The sequence below is a fragment of the Scyliorhinus torazame genome, chromosome 15 (genome assembly GCF_047496885.1).
Source record: "Scyliorhinus torazame isolate Kashiwa2021f chromosome 15, sScyTor2.1, whole genome shotgun sequence".
NCBI lineage: Eukaryota > Metazoa > Chordata > Chondrichthyes > Carcharhiniformes > Scyliorhinidae > Scyliorhinus > Scyliorhinus torazame.
In genome coordinates, this window is record NC_092721.1 from 164,209,323 (window position 1) to 164,232,809 (window position 23,487).

The following is a 23,487-nucleotide window of genomic DNA, read 5'->3' on the forward strand; positions in this document are numbered from 1 at the left end:
ATCCTCCAACTCATTAGTCAGAGCTCGCACGGTCTTCTGTCGAGTTTGATTCCCCTTAGACATGCCCAACCGGGGGAGAACTGATCCCCCTTGTCATGCGAGTGTGTCTTTAAGAACTGGATGTTTAAGCAATTACCTTTAAGAAAACAGTGATGTCATACAGTGGGTGGAGTTCAGCTCAGTTCAGCCATTTTGCAGGTTTTTAGTTTCAGTTTTGAAAAAGAGCTGGCATGTGTTCGGTGTGTTTCCAGAGAGCAGCAGTTAGTTTGAAAAGAGCTTGTGAGTATCTGGGTTTTGCTGAGAGCAGTTTAAAAGTGCCTGGCTGTTTTGCTGGAGCTGAAGGCAACCGAGCTAATATATCTTTGCCATTCTACAGAAAAAATATATATCCTTTAACCTGATGTGATACTGTTTAAAGGTGTTAAGTCTCTTGGAAGTTTGAAGGAACATTTTAAGGAGTTATTTACTGTTGCAATATTTTCTGAGTTATCTTTGAAGTAAGGGGTGTTAAGAGATCCAATGTTTATTTAAGATGTTAAGTTGAGTTCATGGAATAAACATTGTTTTGTGTTTAAAAACCCACGTGTCCATAATTGCAATACCACACCTAGGGAACAAGCCGTGAGCTCGGAAAAGCAACAAATCCATTAAAGGGAGAGGTTGGTTGAACTCCATGATACATTTTGGGGTTCTGAAAGATCTCGCCCATAACACCCTCCCCACACCTTTTCCACCAAAATTCCCCCAGATTTTGGGTAAAAGGGACCAAAACCAACACCTCCAGGCAGGAGCCACCCGGTGTACGACCACTCACTCAATGGCCATTACTGGAAATCTTTTCCTTTGCATTCTAAAAGCAAGAAAAAGTACTAATCTCAGCAACAAAAAGTCCAGTAACACTTTTGGGATTTTAAAGATTAAAAGTAAATGATTTATTAACAAGGAAAGGAAACTTAAGCACACAAGATTAGAGTTACACAGTTAAAAATAGTTTTACAAAATATTCCCCCAAGAACTCCCTGGTTGGTCAGACCCACATGTAAACACCATCCAGGCAACACTCCCTTACACATGCTGAACTATAAAAATCCAGTAATATTACCCAAGTCAAAACTGCTGTCACTATATCACATGACCTTTCAATATTGCTTCCATTCTGCTGTAGAAATCCAAGATTCTTCAGAATAAGACCCCTTTTTGCAGCACATCACATTCCTGGCTTGACTGGATGGTGGATTCAAACTCACCTTCTTCCAGCCCGGAGTTGTTACCAAGAGATCTTCTTCACACAGCAAACATAAAATCAGCTCAACATTTCTCCTTACACGATATTTCTCCCTTATCTTTGATTCTATTGTTCTCAACAGTTCCTAAAATATTAAACATTTTTATGGCTTTCCTATTGCCCCCGCTATTGGGGCCCCCGCTATTGGGTTCAAATAAAACTTAATAACCTTCCTTTGTTTACTTATGAAACTGTTGCAAACTGTAAAAGGCATTTACTTGCCATTGAAATTTAACAGCTGAAAACATAAGTCCTTCATTATCTCCTAATGCACATTTCTAAACTTTATCTATTTACTTATAAAAACACTTGACTGTAGCTTTGTTACAAATGCATGCACTTAGCATCTTCACACCTTTCATCCCCCAACTCTTCTAGCCATTAACTTTTTCCCAGTTTAATAAAATCATTTGCACACGCACCACACAATATTTTCCAAAAATCTTTTCCCTTCTCAGACCACAAGGTTGCACAAAGCGTAAGTTGATAATGGACGGAGGAAAACATGTCACCTGGGACCCGAGTGAACAGAGTAACCAACAGGGGTATCTCCATAACCACAGATTTAAGAATTGGGAAATAGAGATCGAATGTTAACTAAATCTGGTGAAATCAAAGTCAAATTAGGCACAAAGTGAGAAACATGGGGAAAGAAAGATTAGATTGAGAGAAAAAGGAAATGTGGGAATTAATGTTTTATATTTTTACAATTTTCCTGTAATCTCAAAACATGAAGAAAACATTCAGTGTCAAGAGTGGTTGATTGTCAATCCTTAACACTCATGTCGTTAAAAGGATGCATAGGTTTGTAATGAGTTCGCTTTTTTTCTGCTGCGTTTTATGCGAAATAGAACAAGTTACAAATAGGAAGATTAAGTACTAGCTGTCATTTTTGCAAAGCTCATGGTGGAGAAGTGCAACTCAGAAAGCAATTTTTGGGAGTTCTGCATTTAATCTCCCATCTGCTTCTCACCTAAAATTGTTGCATCATTTGCCCAGAAAATAGGTGAGTGCGATTCACTTTTAGTCATTGTCACAACAGATTCTGACCCAATAAAAAAAAAAACATCATTCATATATTCAGCCAAACTCTAAAAGGAATAATATTTTCCAATTTAGAACAGTCCATTATCTGGTGATATTTAAAACTAACTGCAGTTCAGAGATTGGAAAAGTACTATTCACAGCATTACACGCCTCCACTTCTCAGTCTCATTATTATAAAGAATATTTAATTTCTTTATACTCACAGGATGTCAGCATCGTTGGCAGAGTCAGAATTGATTGTCTATCCTTTGAGAAGATGGGACTGAACTACTGCCTTGAATACAACTGAGTGGCTTACTTGGCCATTCAAAGTTATTGTGGGGCTGGAGCGATATATGCGGGTCACACAAAAGAAGGGTGGCAGATTTCCTCCCCGAAAGGGGATGAGTGAACCAGAAGGGTTTTTTCAACGATCAACAGTGGTTTCATGGTAACCATTAGATTTTAATTCCAGATTTTTATTGAATTCAAATTTCACCATCTGCCATGGCAAAATTTGAACCCGGGTCCCTGCATCTTGCTCTGGGCTTCTGGTTTATTAGTCCGGTGACAATACCACTGCTTTAATTGAATTTGAATACCCCAGTTGCAAAACTCGAAAAGGAATAATGCCCCCAGTGGGATTTGAACGTGTCTCTCTCAGTCATTAGTCAAGGCCTCTGGATTGCTGGCCCAATAATATGAGCATTATTCTTCCATACACACAATTCATTGTTAAACAGACACCAGTTGATCGCAGATGAATCATATCCACCAAGCAACAGGTGGAGTAACAAATAATTACGGGTACTGTATTTTGGTTTTCATATATTGCTTAAGCACCCACCAAGAGGAAAATCTTATGAGGAAGGGCTGATGGACTTGAGGTTGTTTTCGTTGGAGAGAAGAAGGTTAAGAGGAGACTTAATAGAGGCATACAAAATGATCAGGGGGTTAGATAGGGTGGACAGTGAGAGCCTTCTCCCGCGGATGGAAATGGCTGGCACGAGGGGACATAGCTTTAAACTGAGGGGTAATAGATATAGGACAGAGGTCAGAGGTAGGTTCTTTACGTAAAGAGTGGTGAGGCCGTGGAATGCCCTACCTGCAACAGTAGTGAACTCGCCAACATTGAGGGCATTTAAAAGTTTATTGGATAAGCATATGGATGATAATGGCATAGTGTAGGTTAGATGGCTTTTGTTTCGGTGCAACATCGTGGGCCGAAGGGCCTGTACTGCGCTGTATCGTTCTATGTTCTATGTTTTATGTAATACAGATACCAGTGCCAATCTGCAGAATCATCCAAATGTGAGAGAAACTACTTATCACTTGCTCATGTTGCAGTCATTCTCATCAATGTTGTACATGGAAATGACATGTACCTTACACTGCAGAAATTCAAACAGCCCTTAGTTTCATGGTAGTGAGGCTTTAGTATATAATTTAAAAGGAATGTGACAACATGTCATGGACAAAATTGCCCAAGATTAAAGGGAGACTGTCATCTCTGAAAAGCTGCTGGATAAAGTTTTCAAACGTTACACTGTATTTGCTACATGCATTCTTCTGATAGCCAATGTGGTGACATCAAAACAATAGCTTTGAGCTGGTGGTTCGGTTTCAAAATTATTGGCCTTCAAATAAAGATAAAGTATTCCTGGTTTCCTTTCCTGGCCCATACAGCTAACTGAGAACTAATTAATTTAGCATTTCTCATTCATTTTTTATTTTGGTGATGTGAAAGATTTAGAATTCAAGAACATCCTAGAATCATAAAAACCTTTAGCACCCCAAATTGATGAGGATTTAGGATAGCAGAGGGAGCAGGTCAAGTGACAGATGGGATGTGCCAGAGCGTGTGGCTAAGTGAGCGATGTTCCCATTCCCACAGGTGCAAACTAGTACTGGTATCAGTTGATGGACACACATTAATGACATTGATGGTGGGTGAAATCTTGCATGTGCTGACAGATGTAGTACCAACCGAATACATATGCACTCCTGGTGCCTGGCTGATTGGCATCAGGACTTGAGTTGTTGCCCGTCTCTTGCCCTGAGATGGTGGTAGGAGACCTTCTTGAACTGCTGGTAGATGTTAGATACAACTGGCTTTCTAGGTCACTTCAGAGGACAGTCAACCATTCAGTTGCAGGACTACCATCACGAATAAGCAGTTAAGGGTGACACGGTTGCTTCCCTCAAGGACATTGGATAACAACAACATGACAGCTTCATGGCCACTTACACATATTTCAGCTTTGTTATTTTCAGATTTTTAGCACTGAACACATTCTCAAACTCCCAAGGTAAGATTTGAACTTGCCTTTCCTAGATTATTCTTTGAAGCACCTGGATCACTAGTACAGCAACATAATCATACTACTTGGACATCACGTACTTTCAGAATGCTGTCTTGTTATTTGCAAACCATACTACATATAACAAGATCTCAGGGTCCATACTGTTTTACTCATAATTGCAACATGGCTATGCAAATACCTCCAATCATTTAACTAAAGTAATTTAAAACAATGTTTGGGATTTCATCAATGAACCTCATTAAGTTTCAAATGATTATACCGTTCAACCATAGAAGCTGGAATACGCAAAGGTTTCATTTAAATACAGCGGAAATACAACTTTGCCGTACACAACTTATTTTGGAAAGACTACTCCTGCTATTTGATTTATCGCACTAATTAAATGTTAATTGGTTTGCATTATACAGGCATCTTTCAAAATACAAAATGCTGGGGTGAGCAAAAAGTCGCAGCTCTACTTCCGGTTGCGGCTATGCGGAGCTACGCCGCACGATTCGGCAGCTCCCGCGAAAACAGACTTTCGGGCTCGATTGAAGAGCCCCAACAGAACTTTTTTCACAGCCAACCCGTGGGGAAGAGAGGAGAGAAGTCCCCTACTAACTTGTATGGACCGGACCCACAGCGAAACGGCCAAAAAAGTGGCAATGGAGCAGCAGGGGAAGAGAGGGAAAACAAGCAAAATGGCGGCGACCGGGGACAAAGAGGAATTCATCAAGCGCTGCTTCGAGGAGCTGCGCAAGGAGATGGTGGCGCCTATGTTGGCAATAATTGAAGGACTGGGGGCAACCCAGAAAGCCCACGAGGTGAAGATCCAGGAGATCCAGGACAAAAAGTGAGTGAGAATGAGGACGAGCTCTTGGGCCTGGCGGTGAAAGTGGAGCGGCACGAGGCGTTACACAAGACGCGGGCGGGAAGACTCGAAGACCTGGAGAACAGGTCGAAGAGGAATAATCTGAGGATCCTGGGTCTCCCAGAAGGAGTGGAGGGGGCTGACGCCGCGGCATATGCGGGCACAATGATCGGGGCGCTGATGGGCACGGAGGCCCCCCCCGGAATTGCTGGAGCTGGAAGGGGCGCACAGAGTGCTGGCGAGGAAGCCCAAGGCAAATGAGCCGCCACGGGCGATGGTGGTGAGATTTCACCGGTTTACAGACAGAGAGAGGGTCCTGAAATGGTCCAAGAAGGAGCGGAGCAGCAAGTGGGACAACGCAGAGATCAGAATATACCCGGACTGGAGCACGGAGGTCGCTAAGCGGAGAGCGGGTTTCAACCGGGCCAAAGCGGTGCTGCATCGGAAAGGAGTGAAATTTGGAATGTTGCAGCCAGCGCGACTGTGGGTTACACATAATGGCCAACACCACTACTTCGAAACACCCGAAGAGGCTTGGATCTTTATACTAACTGAAAAGTTGGACTCTAATTGAGGGTTTGAGAGGGTGGGGGGAGTTTGAGGGTTAAAGTACGATGGTTGTTGTATATATGGGGTCAATCACGCGCAGGGAATGTTATATGGGCTGGGGGAGAGAGACAAGGCCGCGACAGGAGCTGCGCCAGAGGGGGCAGGGCAGGCTTTGGAAAGCGCGGGGTTCTTTTCCCACGCGCGGGAAGAAAGGCGGGAAGGGGAACGAAGGAACGTATATTGATGGGGAGACTCCCAAACAGGGCGGGGGGGGGGGGGGGGGGAGGGGATGGCGGGGGAAGCCGGGGTCAGCAGGTGTCAGCTGACTTACGGGAGTGATATGGGGGGAGCAAAAAAGCTAGACAGGGGTCTAGCGGGGGGGGGGGGGGGGGGGGGGGGGGGGGGGGTTTGCTGCTGCACTGGCCGAAAGGGAATGGGACACAGAAGAGGTGGTCGGGACGGAGGTCCCCCGGCTGGGAGACCGGAGGGTGAGGGAGCGCGGACACGGGGAGACCAGAAAAGGAGAACGACGACAGGTATTTCACTCGGGACTGGACGCGAAAAATAGAGGGGTGGCAATTCTGGTGGGAAAGCATGTGTCATTTGAGGCCAAGACTATCGCAGTGGATAATGGAGGGAGATATGTGATGGTGGGTGGTAGGTTGCAAGGGACGTGGGTGGTGTTGGTAAATGTATACGCCCCGAACTGGGACGCTGGATTCATGAAGCGCATGTTGGGGCGCATTCCGGACCTGGAGGGAGGAGGACTGATAATGGGAGGGGACTTCAATACAGTGCTGGATCCAGCACTGGACCGCTCCAGATCAAGGATGGGAAAGAGACCGGCGGCGGCCAAGGTGCTCAGGGGGTTTATGGATCAGATGGGGGGGAGTGGACCCATGGAGGTTTGTAAGACCGCAGGCCAGGGAATTTTCTTTCTTTTCCCACGTGCACAAGGGCTACTCCCGGATAGATCTTTGTTCTGGGCAGGGCGCTCATCCAGAGGGTGGAGGGGACGGAGTATTCGGCCATAGCCGTTTCGGACCATGCCCCGCACTGGGTGGAAATGAGGCTGGGAGAGGAGAGGGACCAACGCCCACTGTGGCGGCTGGACGTGGGACTGTTGGCAGATGAGGTGGTGTGTGGGAAGGTGAGGGGGTGTATCGAAAAGTACTTGGAGGCCAACGACAATGGGGAGGTGAGAGTGGGGGTGGTATGAAAGGCGTTGAAGGCGGTGATCAGGGGAGAGCTAATCTCCATCAGGGCTCATAGGGAGAAGATAGAGGGCATGGAAAGGGAGAGGTTAGTGGGGGAGATTTTAAGAGTGGACAGGAGATACACAGAGGCCCCGGAGGAGAGATTACTTGGGGAAAGGCGACGGCTCCAGACGGAGTTTGACCGGTTGACCACGGGGAAGGCGGAGGCACAGTGGAGGAAGGCGCAGGGGGCGACCTACGAGTACGGGAAAAGGCCAGTCGGATGCTGGCGCACCAGCTCCGTAAGAGGGCGGCAGCGAGGGAAATAGGGGGAATCAAAGATGGAGGGGGAGCCACGGTTCGGAGTGCAACAAAAATAAACAAGGTATTCAAGGCCTTCTATGAAGAGAAGAGCAGTACAGATCCCAGCCCCGGGGGGGGGGGGGGGGGGGGGGGGGGGGGGGGGGGAAAGAGGGGATGAGATGATTCCTAGACCAACTGCGGTTCCCGAGGGTGGAGGAGCAAGAGGTGGCTGGTTTGGGGGCACCAATCGGGTTGGAGGAGCTGAGTAAGGGTTTGGGGAGTATGCAGGCGGGTTCCCGGTGGAGTTCTATATAAAGTATGTGGACCTATTGGCCCCGCTACTCGTGAGGACCTTTAACGAGGCAAGAGAGGAGGGGACCCTGCCCCCGACAATGTCGGAGGCGACAATTTCCCTGATTCTGAAGCGAGACAAGGACCCACTGCAATGTGGATCGTACAGGCCGATTTCGCTCCTCAATGTGGACGCTAAGTTATTGGCAAAAGTGCTGGCCACGAGGATTGAGGACTGTGTACCGGGGGTGATACACGAGGACCAGCCGGGATTCGTAAAGGGCAGGCAATTAAACACTAACGTGCAGCGGCTCTTAAACGTGATAATGATGACGTCGGAGGAGGGAGAGGCGGAGATAGTGGCAGCTATGGACGCGGAAAAGGCCTTTGACCGAGTAGAGTGGGAGTACCTCTGGGAGGTGTTGCGTAGGTTTGGGTTCGGGGGAGGGTTTATTAGCTGGGTTAAGCTCCTTTACAGTGCCCCGGTGGCGAGTGTTGTGACGAACCGGCAGAGGTCGGAGTACTTTCGGCTGTACCGAGGAACGAGGTCCCTGTCCCCCCCCGTTGTTTGCATTGGCGATTGAACCCTTGGCCATAGCACTGAGGGAGTCTAATAAATGGAGGGGGGTGGTCCGCGGGGGAGAAGAGCATCGGGTGTCGCTATACGCGGATGATCTGCTGTTGTACGTGGCGGACCCAATGGAGGGGATGGTGGAGGTCATGCAGACTCTGAGGGAGTTTGGGGAGTTCTCGGGCTATAAGCTCAATGTAGGGAAGAGTGCGCTTTTTGTATTACAGGCAGGGGACCAAGAAAGAGGGATAGGGGACCTACCGCTGAGGAGGGCGATGGGGAGTTTGGTATCTGGGAGCCCTACACAAATTGAATCTGACGAGGTTGGTGGACCAAATGGAGGCGGACTTCAAAAGATGGGACATGTTGCCGCTTTCGTTGGCGGGTAGAGTGCAGTCGGTCAAAATGGTGGTCCTTCCAAGGTTGTTTGTTTGTGTTTCAGTGCCTTCCCATCGTGATCACCAATGGCTTTTATTTAATTTTTTTTAAAAAAGAGTAAGTAGGAGTATTATGGGGTTTGTGTGGGTGAATAAGACCCCGAGGGTAAGGAGAGGGTTCCTGGAACGCAGTAGGGGCCGAGGAGGGTTGACGCTGCCAAACCTAGGGAGCTACTACTGGGCAGCAAATGTGGCGATGATCCGCAAATGGGTTATGGAGGGAGAGGGGACAGCATGCAAGAGGATGGAGATGGCGTCCTGTAAAGGAACGAGCTTGGGGGCGTGGTGACGGCACCGCTGCAGCTCTCGCCGACAAAGTATACCACGAGCCCGGTGGTGGCGGCAACGTTAAGGATCTGGGGCCAGTGGAGACGGCACAGGGGTGCAGTGGGAGCCTCGGTGTGGTCCCCGATCAGATGTAACCACCGGTTTGTCCCGGGGAAGATGGACGGGGGGTTCCAGGACTGACATCGGGCGGGGATTAGAAGAATGGGAGACCTGTTCATTGACGGGACATTTGCTAGCCTAGGGGCACTGGAGGAGAAGTTTGAGCTACCCCCAGGAAATGCATTTAGATATATGCAGGTGAGGGCTTTTGTGAGGCGACAGGTCAGGGAATTCCCGTTGCTCCCGGCACAAGAAATTCAAGACAGGGTGATCTTGGTGGTGTATGGGTCGGGGAGGGCAAGGTTTCGGCAATACACCAAGAGATGAAAGAAGAAGGGGAAGCCCTAGCAGAAGGGTTGAAGGGTAAATGGGAGGAGGAACTGGGGGAGGAGATCGAGGAAGGTTTGTGGGCTGATGCCCTAGGTAGGGTTAATTCCTCCTCCTCCTCCTGTGCCAGGCTCAGCCTGATACAATTTAAGGTGGTTCACAGGGCGCACTTGACGGGGGCGAGGTTGAGTAGGTTCTTTGGGGTAGAGGACAGATGTGGAAAGTGTTCAGGGAGTCCGGCGAACCATGTCCACATGTTTTGGTCATGCCCGGCACTGGAAGGGTTCTGGAGAAGAGTGGCGGGAGCAATATCTCAGGTGGTGAAAGTCCAGGTCAAGCCAAGCTGAGGGCTCGCAATATTCGGAGTAGTGGATGAGCCGGGAGTGCAGGAGGCGAAAGAGGCCGGAATTCTGGCCTTTGCGTCCCTAGTAGCCCGGCGAAGGATCTTGTTATTGTGGAAGGAGGCGAAGCCCCCTAGCCTGGATAAACGACATGGCTGGGTTCATAAAGCTGGAGAGGATTAAGTTTGCCTTGAGAGGGTCTGCGCAGGGGTGCTACAGGCGGTGGCAACTGTTCCTAGACTACCTCGCGGAGCGTTAGAGGAAGGCCGGTCAGCAGCAGCAGCAACCCTGAAGGGGGGGGGGGGAAAGAGACGAGAGACTGTTTGAGGGGATGGATGAGCGGGAGATAACATGGAGGGTGGCGGAAACTGGCACGTGCGGGCGAGAGCCAGTGTATAAAGCTATGTAAATATACCATTTTGCCATGTATATATCTTGCTCAATGCGATTTTGTGTTACTTTGTTACGGGGGGGGGGTTGTTGTTTGTAAGGGGAAAAAATTGTGTTGTCAAAAAATCTTAATAAATATATATTTTTTTAAAGTCACAGCTCATAATATCATTTTTACGAAGACTGAATTTTTTTTTTTTTAAAGCTGAACAATTATATTTATAAGTCAATTATGAAAATTATAGAATTATTTTCCAGTAATAAAAACAGATGCCAGATGGGCCTCATTTCTGACAAATCTGTTCCTTAGCAAGACTGACATTTGTGTTTATTTAGGTTTACAGAACAGGAATAATTTTGATTTTTAAAAAATACGATGAACACAAAATAATAGATATTAAGTGTACTTTGAAACAAAACTGTTTCCATTTCTCTCACCCAGTTGTTAATTTTTTTGGGGGTAAAGTCCCACCTACACTAGTCATCCTTTGGTACTTTGCTCAGTGATCATTCTTCGCATGTGGCCCAGACAATTAAAGCCAGTAAACTATTCAGTATATTACAGCTAAGCCTGATTCTGCCCTCGCTCAATCTACACTTGCATATATTTTATTTACCACGATAACAAAGATGAAGACTTGTGGGTGATTCTTTTCTCCTTCTATTGTCCAAGAAAACACAGGGTAATGATTTTAAAAAGCAACAGAATAACACAACAAAAATTGTATAATTAAGACAACTGAAAGAAAGGGCAATGTTCAGGCAGGTTTAATTTAGTTCTGATGGTTTCTCACAAGTCATCTTAGCATAATTGCTGTAATGAAATACCTGCATTCACTTTCTGCATCTTTATCTGCGTCAGCTTCACCGATAGTCATATTGAATGCTTTTTCAAAGTACTGTACAACTATCTACACTCGTCATGTTGTAGAATAGTCCAATACATTGCTTACTAATTCCAGAGTGAACCTTCCTTTCTTTAATGTGGTGTACTCTTGGTGTTCTCCACTGAATTTGTGCCTGCAATAAATATAACCTACTCAGCAATAGGCGAGTTTATCATCTGGTGTGGATTAATCATACATCTGAAGTACAGTTAAAGATGACATTGGAATGTACATCATGTAATTCTTTCATGCGATATTATGACACTTAGGCAGCTGCCATACATACCAGAAACTAGACAAATGAATACCAACTCATCCATCACAGCTAATCTGCTCTCAAATACCAGTTCATCTGCTATGGTGGGCAAACAATTGATCCTGTTTATAAAATAAATGCACAGAATTTACCACCATTGAAAGTGTAGTTTCTAGCTAATTTACTGCATTCCTATATTTATTAAAATGCTTGAAACATAAAACACAAATGCCAAGTTCTTGATATTAACTTTCAACGAAATTCCGCAATATTTTAATACATTAGCACATAATGCTTCCCCTTGAAGTCATGCACTCTCAAAGGTCATCTCCGTCCAGTATCAACTATAGAAGCCATGCTTGTATATCAATGCTCTATCCTTTATCAATACACAACAGTAAGAAGCAGTCAACATTAAACACCAATAATAATCTCTATTGAAGAACTTGTGAAGAAAATAGGAACAAGATCCATAAAAGATGACCAGACATCTGATAACTGTTTCTCATCACTTACCCCCCTCCCACCATGCATCATGTGATCACACCACAACAGAGTAACAAAAGGGACACGTCAACTATGATATGACCATTTAGCTGAAGAAATAGCATTGCAAAAAATATCAAGTTTGAAAGCAAGTCAGAATGATCAGTACAGATATCAAGATAATTAATCGGACTTTCTTTCAGATAATTAGAGGGACTCTTTCCAGTAGTGACCATTGGAAAGACGTAGCTCAAACGGAGGACCATTTTGGTGAAGACATAATCAAGACAAGCAACAATGGCACAACTCACCTGGCAATATTGCTTGGTAATGGGATTACCTAAGGATTAATTGTCACTTGAGATGTCCACCATTCTCAAGAATGGTTGCTCATTGAAAGCCCTATATTCAAGAGATGGCATAAAGAATTTAGGCACCATACTCAGTTTAGAAAGAATTGGGATCGTTCCAATTAAAAACCTCTTCGGTAGTCTAAGAATGGCCTAGTCTACATATTAAATACAACTTTCTTGCTTAACTAAAACAGTATAAATTCAACATGATGGATAGTCTCAGCATTACAGACTCTTTTAGCTTCTGTACGCCAATAGTGAAAAATTATTCCAAAGGTTCAGAAGGTTGAAGCCGGGCACATTAGATGTTGATATTTTCTAGTGGCTCAATTGAAAAGTCTTGGACACTATGGAACACTTGGTATCTATGGTATTTTTACTGTAGATTCTAGACTTAAATGCTCCATTTCAGAATCCTTTTCTCGGATTAAACAGAGGTAATTCAATATAAAGGTAGACTCTGCTTTGTATATCCAAAAGCCTTTTCTCACCTGCATATTTTCCACGTTGAGAGATTTATTTGGAAGTGGCTTGAGAGACCAACATTGTTGCCATTTTTATTCAGTTAAATTTATGAAGTTAGCACAGGGCTAAATCGCTGGCTTTTAAAGCAGACCAAGGCAGCCAGCAGCACAGTTCAATTCCCGTACCAGCCTCCCGAACAGGCGCCGGAATGTGGCGACTAGGGGCTTTTCACAGTAACTTCATTTGAAGCCTACTTGTGACAATAAGCTATTTTAATTTCATTCCATTTGTGGAAAGCACCCAAAATTTTCCAATACAGTAAATGAAATTAAAGTAAATTGTGTTTGAGTGTGACCGCAATCATTAAATCACATTATATTCTGTATATTCTTTTGTTTTGTATATAAAAAGGTGACATTTTATTTTTCTATGTAGTGACTCATGATGATTAAAGCCATTTTTGCACTAAAAGAAATATCCTGTAATTAAATTAACTGGGATAAAACAGTACTGCAGTTTTGAAATAAAATGTCAATTTGAATTTGATGCATACCCATAATTTAAATTGAGCAACTTTGACAAACCAGTAGTCAAATTGAATCTTGGTATAATTCGCTACTTTGCTAGACAATCTAAATAAAACATACCAGCGGTCTACATGCAAAGTTGAGAAGGTCCGTTGAGCTGCCTCTCGAGTCAAAAGCTTGAAGCCACACTGTGTATCCTTTATTCCTCTTACACACAGAAACCACACCAAAAAGTGGAAACCATACATAAGCAGAGTTCGAAAATAGGAACGCTTTAATAGAAAAGAAAATTATAATTACAATTGTTGCTGACATCTAAACTATCAAAAGCTCTGAATTTCCTTAGAAAACATTATTGTGGAGCTCCCAGAGACTCACCATGCCAATGGAAGCGCATCAGAATGAAACTTCCAATTACAGATCTGATCGCAAAATTGACTCAAAGCCAAATCCTGCATTTGAATCACCTATATAAAGGGGAACTGCACCATGCCATTTACAGCAATCCCTAGGCAACTGTCCCACAGACATCATGATGCCTCAATAGCACTTTTAAGCTAAATTCCTGGAATTGATCCAGACATTAGGACCCCTAATCTATTTTGGTATTGCCGCAATTCCCATTTACTGACACATTTCCCCTAGTGGGTAAGAATGGCACAACAGTTAGGCTCTTTCAATTATGCCAGGATGAAAGAGATGCCCAGTCTTCCCACTGGAACTTTATAACATTCATCAATAATTTGAATCAAGCAACCAAAAAAAAAAAAAAAGGTTTTCAGCAGGTTTTTGTTTTGCGCCATCAATTTGAATCTACAAATAATTCATATTAAAAAACTTTGAATTAAAGTACCAGATTGTACAATTTTTTAAGGTATCAAGAGTTTGTGAAGTACAAGGCTTTGTTAACATAGTTTGAGTTCCATAAATGAACTATACTACACATCTGAAATCTTGGAACTCAATTTTATCCTTAACATTCACTTATAAGCAGTAGTTAGCACTGCTGCTTGTGTGTGTAGTTTGCACATTCTCCCCGTGTTTGCGTGTGTTTCGTCCCTACAACCCAAAAGATGTGGTTAGGTGGATTGGCCATGCTAAATTGCCCCTTAATTGGAAAAAATGAATTGGGCACTCTACATTTAAAATTAAAAGAAAAACATTCACTTATAAGATTGTTGTAAACCATTTTTTCATATCCACCTAGAGCACAAATCCATCTGCTGACAGCTATTCGGCTGCACTTACTTTGGCTATTGTTTCCTTTTCCAAATGAGCTCTAGATCCACATGCGATTGCTATGTTGTCCTGAAAGAGAGATCAAAATACATTTAATTAGCCAGTTTCCCAGAACAGGGTTAAAGTCAAGCAAGTAATGCAGTCATCAAGCCATATTAGTGTCAAAGTCGCTTCATAATCAGCATCATGAGTCTCCCAGGACCACTGCAATACAACAGCAAGTTAAATTATCTAAAATAGATGATATCGATTTCTTATTAAATAATTATAGGAACCAATTATAATAATAATTTCCCCCAAAAAAATTCTGGAATGCTTCACGAATTTACGTGTGATCCTTGTGCAGGGGCCATGCTAATCTTCTCTGTATCATTCCAATTGTAGTATATGTGCTGCCGAAGCGAGCACAACAATTTCCTAAAAATTAAAGAGCCCAAATATTTCATTGAGATGCTGGCCATGGCATTTATTTCAACTGCATGAAGCATTCTCTCTCAATAGTATTTATAGATTATTATTTTATTCATCATATTTTAGAGTACTGCATCACAACTTTAAAAGCATTTTTTGTGGGGGGCATGTGTAAGAAGTAAACAGTTCAGAATTCTGGACAGTGGGCATGAAGAGGTATTTGAAGACAATAGTGGGAGGCATGGTGGCACAGTGGTCAGCACTGCTGCCTCAGCGCCAGGGACCCGGGTACAATTCCAGCCTTGGGTCAGTGTGTGGGGTTTTCACATTCTCCCCAGGTCTGCATGGATTTCTTTTGGGTGCTCCGGTTTCCTCCCACAGTCCCACAGTGCAGGTTAGGTGCTTTGGCTATGCTAAATTGCCCCATTGTGTTCAAAAAAGATGCGTAGGTTAGGTAATGGGGTTATGGGGATAGGGAGGGGAAGTGAACTTGGGTGGAATACTCTTTCAGAGGGTCGGTGTAGACTTGATGGGCAGAATGGCCTCCTTCTGCACTGTCGGGATTCTATGATTAGTGGTGGAGTCAGCATTCGTTGCATTTAAGATAGCAATTCAAAACTGTTACTTTGTATTTTAATGCCACCTAAATGCACAACTGAAAGGAAAATATAAACCACATCCAAATAATTTCTGAAATTTTTCTTTTTTAATTACGATAATGTGGTTTGCCGTTGGTGACATTTTCTATTTCCACAGGTCAGACATTTAAATACTGGAGAGGATACTCACTGGTCCTGGCTGGAGATCTCTCAAGCCAGCTTCTACTTTCTCAATATCAGCAAACCTGGTAGCTCCATCAGCATCAGCCATTAGAATATATCTTCCTCGGCAACACAACACACCCTGAACAGAAATGAAATGTGTTGTTAATGTGCTATATTATATCTACATGTATTTGACAAAATTATAAGCTTCAGAGAAGATAAGGATGTCACACAGCACATTTGAAGTTGGGGTCAGCCTTTGTTAAATTTGGCTTATTATCATATTGTTTAATTGTTGCAATGTTTTTTCTAAAATGCCACAAATCTGTTTTTGTTTAAACGCCTCCACTGTAATACCTAGAAAATGTTTAGTGAATTCCATTGCATGTTAACAATGAAAAAAATAGGGCAGTTTTTCAATTATTGCATGACCATTTCAGGTTTCAAAACCATGGCAGATAGCTTCAAATGTCACAGGATGCTGGTACTCCAGCATGATGTGGCACAAAAGCGCAATATAAATGTGTCATTTTTTTCCATTTAACTTTTGGCCACAAAAGCAGCTGGCTGTAACATTAGTAGTTTATAAAACTTACCATTTTAATAGCTCCACCTTTCCCACGATTTTTCACTAATGTTAGTACACGGACCTTATCTGACCCATATTCTTTGGAATAATTCAGTGCAACCTACAATAAATAGATTTAAACATTATATATGAAAGAAAATTAATATAAAATTCAGCTCATCTACAAAAAAATCCTCAATCTCAAGTTAAACTACCTGGCAAAGTTTTCACATATAACTTCAACAAAACCTTTTGCGGCAAGAAATTTAAACCTTGTTGACAGAATCTCAATTCACCATGTGCAATAATACTCAATTTCACAACAGCTTTAACTTAACTGACAAACAGTTTGTTGAAATTCAGCTGTCAGCAACTTATTTCATTGTTACTGTAAGAAGTCTTACAACACCAGGTTAAAGTCCAACAGGTTTGTTTCAAACACTAGCTTTCGGAGCACTGCTCCTTCCTCAGGTGAATGAAGAGGTATGTTCCAGAAACATATATATAGACAAATTCAAAGATGCAAGACAATGCTTAGAATGCGAGCATTTACAGTTAATTAAGTGTTTACATATCCAGAGATCAGGGTAACCCCAAATTAAAGAGGTGTGAATTCTCTCAAGCCAGGACAGTTGGTAGGATTTTGCAAGCCCAGGCCAGATGGTGGGGGGTGAATGTAATGAGACATGAATCCCAGGTCCCGATTGAGGCCGCACTCACGTGTGCGGAACTTGGCTGCAAGTTTCCGCTCGGTGATTCTGCGTTGACGCGAGACGCGAGTCCTGATTGCCACCTTGGAGAACGCTTACCCGGAGATCAGAGGCTGAATGCCCTTGACTGCTGAAGTGTTCCCCGACTGGAAGGGAACATTCCTGCCTGGTGATTGTCGCGCGATATCTGTTCATTCGGTGTTGCAGCGACTGCATGGTCTCTCCAATGTACCACGCATCGGGACATCCTGTCCTGCAGCGTACGAGATAGACAACTTTGGCAGAGTCGCACAAATATGTACCGCGTAACTGGTGGGTGGTGTTCTCAGGTGTAATGGTATGGTGTTCTCAGGTGTAATGGTGGTATCCACGACATTGATACCACCATTACACACGAGAACACCACCCTGCCAGGTACGCGGTACATACTCTTGCGACTCGGCCAATGTTGTCTACCTCATACGCTGCAGGTAAGGATGTCCCGAAGCATGGTACATTGGCGAGACCATGCAGACGCTGCGACACCGAATGAACGGACATCGCGTGACAATCACCAGGCAGGAATGTTCCCTTCCAGTTGGGGAACACTTCAGCAGTCAAGGGCATGCAGCCTCTGATCTCTGGGTAAGCGTTCTCCAAGGCGGCCTTCAGGACGCGCGACAACGCAGAGTCGCCGAGCAGAAACCTATAGCCAAGTTCCGCACACGGGTGCGGCCTCAATCGGGACCTGGGATTCATGTCACATTACATTCACCCCCCCACCATCTGGCCTGGGCTTGCGAAATCCTACCAACTGTCCTGGCTTGAGACAATTCACACCTCTTTAATTTGGGGTTACCCCTATCTCTGGATATGTAAACACTTAATTAACTGCAAAGCATTGTCTTGCATCTTTGAATTTGTCTATATACATGTTTCTGGAACATACCTCCTCATTCACCTGAGGAAGGAGCAGTGCTCCGAAAGCTCGTGTTTGAAACAAACCTGTTAGACTTTAACCTGGTGTTGTAAGACTTCTTACTGTGCTCACCCCAGTCCAACACCGGCATCTCCATTTCATTGTTACTGGCTTCACAGTGGACCGTTTATAGTGCGTCTCCAATAATAAGGGAGTTATTTCACATCGTGGTCATGTCAGAATTCTGGGTTCTGATTATTGATGTTGTTGTCTCAGTTTTAATAATGAAACACTAAATAAAAGGCAGGATTATGTATCGGCTATATTAAAGTTTGGCTTGTTTTCAACTTGTGGGATTATGCACATGAACAATTGCTGTAGTCAGCAAACTTCACACAATGGTTAATCATAGGTGTTAGTCTCTCCTTCAAAAAAGCTGTCTCTTTCCCAAAAAGACCGATAGGGTGTGAGAAATTTCTTTCATCAAAAATATATTTACTTTTCACAGATATTAATGGAAGAAGATGAGTAAATGTGTGGTCTGTGATGAATGTAGAAATTTCAGATCTATTGTATTATCGGTGTTTGTTGCAGTAAGAGTTTAAAACCTGGGTTGGTGTGTGTATGGCTGCTGCAGTAGTATTTTTACAGGATCCTGGTTTGAAAGGTTTTTGGAGCCAGAGGTGCAATTAAGGCATTGTATAAATTTAGAGTAAAAAGGGGTTTTGTTTGGATTAAGGGTGCTTCCCTGTGGAGATAATTAGATGCATTGTAAAATTAATTAATTAATGGGAGGAGCTACCAGTATTTAGCAGAAAAGCAGTTTAATTGAGCAGAAGTAAAGCATTTGCACTCACTGCAGTTCAGTTAAAAATAGGTCTATAGACAGATTAGCAGTTTCTTTCCAAGCAGTTTGGAATTGTGTGGCTGGAAGGTGAACTGAAGCATGCAGAGAAGCAGCTTCTGAAGAAATACAGCCAGAATTTCTGCATGGCTCTGAAACGATTCAGGTCTTTTCTCTAAAACAGTCTCAAAGAACATCTCTGTAAAGCAAGTATGCCTGGGTCTGCCAAAAGTGGATTGAGATTAGAGATGGTTCGGTTTGGAGTAGAAGTAAAGATAACAATTAAATGTTGCTGTGTCATGTATTGATTAACATTGTTTTAGGGGTAATTGTAAACTATATTCTTGTGGGATGTTAAAGATAATTTATTACTGTTAAGTTTGTATTAATATAACATCCCTATTTTGTCTGAAATCACTCCTGGAGTGAGATATCCTTGCCTCAGTCTTACAAAATTAAAATAAAATATTGGGACTTCTGTCCAGTATTCTCGCCATCTTTGGGGTCTGGTCCAGAGTCGGAATAGGTATCATCAAATCTTTTAGGCTCCAGGCAATTTATTGTCTAATTATTTTCTATTATTCATTTATTTTTTTGGAAAATATTTTTATTTGTTTTATACATTAAAAAAAATTTATACATAAAACAAACAATGCAGAGCAACAAGAACAGAACACACCCTCTCATTCCACCAGCCAACATTCCAACAACTCAAAGAATAGCACCCCCCCCCCCAGCAGCTGATGGTAACCAACTCTTTAAAGTGAAGAATAAACAGACGCATCTCTTGTCTTCTCCTCCCCCCCCCCATCCTCCTCTTCCCCCCCCCCTCCTCCTCCTCTTTCCCCCCCCTCCTCTTCCCCCCCCTCCTCCTCCTCTTTCTCCCCCCCCTCCTCTTCCCCCCCCCTCCTCCTCTTTCTCCCCCCCCTCCTCTTCCCCCCCCCTCCTCTTCCCCCCCCCCCTCCTCCTCCTCCTCCTCTTTCCCCCCCCCCTCCTCCTCCTCCTCTTCCCCCCCCCCTCCTCTTCCCTCTTTCCCCCCCCCCCCTCTCCTTCAAGGTAACTTAGCTGTCTTCATCAGGTCCCCAAGCCATACTGAGGCACTGGGCAGAGAGGCAGATCTCCATCACAACAGGACCTACCTGCAAGCAATCAGCGAGGCCAAGGCCAAAACGTCTGCACCCTCTCCCATCTGCAGCTCCGGCAAGTCTGACACCCCAAATATGGACCCAGGGTACTGGGCTCCAAATCCAAGTGCAAGATCTCCGACATGGTGCTGAGAAACGACCCCCAAAATTTCTTCAACTTCTGGCAGGACCAGAGCATATATATATATATATTATATATATATATATATACACACACACACACATGGTTGGTTAGACCACACCCACACCACTTGCAAGTGTCCTCGACCCCCTCAAACAAATGGCTCACCCTTAAACCTCGCCAGGCGCGCCTTGTGCACCACTTTTACCTGTATTAATCCCAGACTCGCACACGAGGTTGAGACGTTCACTCTCCGTAACACCTCCTCCAATGCCGCCGCCAGCTCCTCCTCCCACTTGGCTTTAACCCCCTCCAGCAATGCCATATCCTCCTCCAAACCCATCACAGAAGCCAGCCCCTCCCCCCACAACGAAGATGGAGGTGACACCAGAATCATTGGGAAAACCTTCCTTGCAAGGTGCCGCACCTGTATATACCTAAACACCTTCCCTCACGGAATCCCAAAATTCTCCGTCAACTCCTCCGAACTCACAAACCGCCCTTCCAAAAATAAGTCCTTGACTTCCATCTCCACTGCTCCGCCCATCACCGAAACCTTGTGTCCAGTCTTGCCGGCTCAAACTGGCATCAACTTTGACCCAGCCCCTAAATTAAAATGCTGCTGAAACTGCCTCCATAGCTTCAGGAGCCATCACCACCGGATTACCCGATTATTTCCCTGGAGCAAATGAGTGACAGCGTTGCCAGCACCCTGTCCCCCTACAGGAGCCTGCCTCCATCCTCACCCACATAGTCTTCGAATCCCTACCCCAGCCCCGCACCTTCTCACCGTTCGCCGCCCAATAGTATTACATCAGATTCAGAAAAGCCCAACCCCCCTCCGACAGTCACCCTCTCTGAAGCATCGTCGGCGTCCTCATCCTCGTCACCTCCCCATCCACATAAACGTCAAAATCAACTTTCCAACCTCATAAAAAGCGCCTATCAACCATGACCACCGCCCTGGCCCCAACCCACAAGTGGGACCAAGCCCTACCCCTAGTCTCCATCAGCCAGCTACCCCTCCCTTTTCCTAGAACACCCCCCTCGAAAGGACTCCTCGCTGCATACTGCCCAGCCCCCTCCATTCACACCTCCCAGGCCCATCAAAACCTGTCCACAAAGACTCAGCCAGCAAAGACACAAAGACTCAGCCCTTCTCCCACCGCGCTCCCGTAAACCAGCCAACTTGCGTTTGCTAGCAAGGTGGTCCCTGCCAGAGCCTCCTCCCCCTACATGCCTAGTATAAAAAACATCAGAATTCCCCCCACCCACCCAGCCCTTCTAAACCAACCAAACATGAGAACCCCAACCAATATTTTCTATTATTTTATTGCTTTTATCCTTTCCCTGGCTTGGTACTTGCTTAAAAACCATTCATCCTCTAATTCTGATCGAAAGTAATCAAGGTGAAAGGTCAACTGTTTCTCTCCACAGAAGCTGCTCGACTTGCTGAGTATTTTCAGTATTCGCATTGTTTTATTTGAAGGTACAAGGCAGTTACGGGTAACTAAAGCCATTGCCAGAAATATCAGAGTGGTATTGCCATAAGATTGCCAACAGATGTTTCTGCCAATTCTCTGGATACAAAATTTCATTTGAACTATGGAGTGTCTGCTTTCTCAACTCGATTGTTTAATGTTTAATTATTCCATTAAAATATCTAAACATTACATATTTGGCAATTCAATCTCAGCTCAACAATGACAAACAGAAACAACCCATATTGGTTCCACCCCTTTTCATCAGTAAAATGTAGAGTATATTTAATGTTTCCCATTCAAAATAAATGTTTTAACTCAACTGAATGACAAATTTTGACTTTTCTATAGTTGGAATGCATTTTTGCTGCGCAACAAGTTCGGGACACTTCAAAAAAGACATTCTGAAGGCTTAGCATCAATTGGGAGGAGGTATCTCACTTTTTTTTTTCAAATAGCTGGATATTATTGTTGGTGACCTTAACAGTCAAAACATTTCACATGGTGTTCCCTTTTGGCAATAAATTATAAAAGAACATCTCTGTAGGAAGGTGTCAATTTAGAACACAATCATCAACAGGCAGAAACAGGATTGGCCAGTTTCAAAAACATTTGCATTAATCTGCAATTTAAAAAAAAAGATGGAGAACTAAAGTAACATGCTTGGTATAGATTTGAAGTACACTACAGCAAAAACTGCCAGAAGCACTCGTGGATTTGTTTTGGAGATTGCCTACCTTGGTTGTTTCATCTTTGCTGCCATCATCTACCACAATCACTTCATAGGTGAATGAGGAGTCTTTCTTCTATAAATAAAGAGGAATTAAATGGTAAAGTTTTAAAGTATCACTTCATTTTCATATTTGAAAATGCAGAATATTACACATCCATGCTGGTATATTTTACACCTTGTCAAAAAGAATTGGATTTGTATATAAAACAGAGCAAAACTATAGTTAGGGTGCCTGCTTTACTCCTCAAGTACACTAATTACTTTATTTCTGGCAGCAACAGCAGCTGAAAACACTCCCGTAGATTTGCCATGCCGATTTCTTATCTCCTTTGTCTTGTATTGAGAACGGATGGGTGGGATGACAGGGGCAGAGGGAAGCTGTTACCTTATTGGGAGTTTTAAAAGATATATATTGAAGTCCAAACATCAGGAAGGAAATAGATGGGCAAATTTCAAAAGGCACAAATAGTGCAATTGTAGAAGTTTTTAATTACCCTAATATAGACCAGGAAAACAAGTGCAAAGGGTTGGGAAGGAATGGAAGAAGCAGTTTTCAATCTGCTTCTGGAGATGAAGGCAGATGAGAGGGCAAATGGCACGTTAACCTTCATTGGAAGAGGATTGGAGTACAGGAGCAAGGATATCTTACTGCAAGTGTACAGGTCTCTATATGAGACTACACCGGAAACAGTGCGCACAGTTTTTGGCCTACTTACCTAAGAAAGGATATACTTGGCATTGTGGTAATGCAGTGAACCGTTGCTATTCCTGGGATGTGGAGAGATTGAGTCTACTAGACACATTGACTGGAATGTAGAAGAATTGAGGCTGGACAGACTGGATGCAGTCAAGATGTTTCCCCTGGCTTGGGGTGGGAGGGGTCTGGAACAAGGGGTCACAGATGCAGGATACAGCGTAGACCATTTAGGACTGAGATGAGAAGTTTCTTCGCTCAGAGGGTGGTCAACCTGTGGAACTCTCAACCATAGTAGGCTGTTGGAAGTGGGCTGGTCAAGGTGAGGGATTTGTATTTGAGGAAGGGTTCGCAAATCTGGAGGTGCTAAGGGAGAGGGTAGAGCTGCCGAGGGGTAGTGAGTTCAGGTATCTACAGGTTAGGGACTTTCCCTAGGTTGCCGGGATACACCATGCAGGAGCGACTGTTGCTTCCGGATGTGGAAGGGGAGGGCAGAATTGGGGATATATACAAGTGGTTGGGGGAGCAGGGAGGTGAGCAGCTGGTGAGGATCAGTTGAAATGGGAAGCAGAGTTAGGAGTGGAGATCAATTGGAGAGTATGGAGTGAGGCACTGCGAAGGGTAAACG

General features: G+C 44.1%; 1 protein-coding gene and 1 non-coding gene across 3 annotated transcripts in view; both read right to left on the reverse strand.

Annotated features, from left to right (window-relative positions):
- alg5 (ALG5 dolichyl-phosphate beta-glucosyltransferase) overlaps positions 1 to 23,487 on the reverse strand; it is an 81,653-nt gene that overhangs the window by 12,007 nt on the left and 46,159 nt on the right. For both annotated transcript variants that reach the window (XM_072477051.1, XM_072477052.1), the window contains exons 4-8: positions 22,170 to 22,238; positions 16,262 to 16,354; positions 15,691 to 15,804; positions 14,500 to 14,559; positions 13,372 to 13,523 (exon numbers count right to left, since the gene is read on the reverse strand). In XM_072477051.1, the coding sequence (XP_072333152.1) occupies positions 13,372 to 13,523; positions 14,500 to 14,559; positions 15,691 to 15,804; positions 16,262 to 16,354; positions 22,170 to 22,238 (488 nt within the window). The remainder of the gene's footprint in view (positions 1 to 13,371; positions 13,524 to 14,499; positions 14,560 to 15,690; positions 15,805 to 16,261; positions 16,355 to 22,169; positions 22,239 to 23,487) is intronic.
- Positions 14,792 to 14,898, reverse strand: LOC140392215 (U6 spliceosomal RNA). Its single transcript, XR_011935276.1, has one exon. It is a non-coding gene; the product is annotated as a U6 spliceosomal RNA (small nuclear RNA).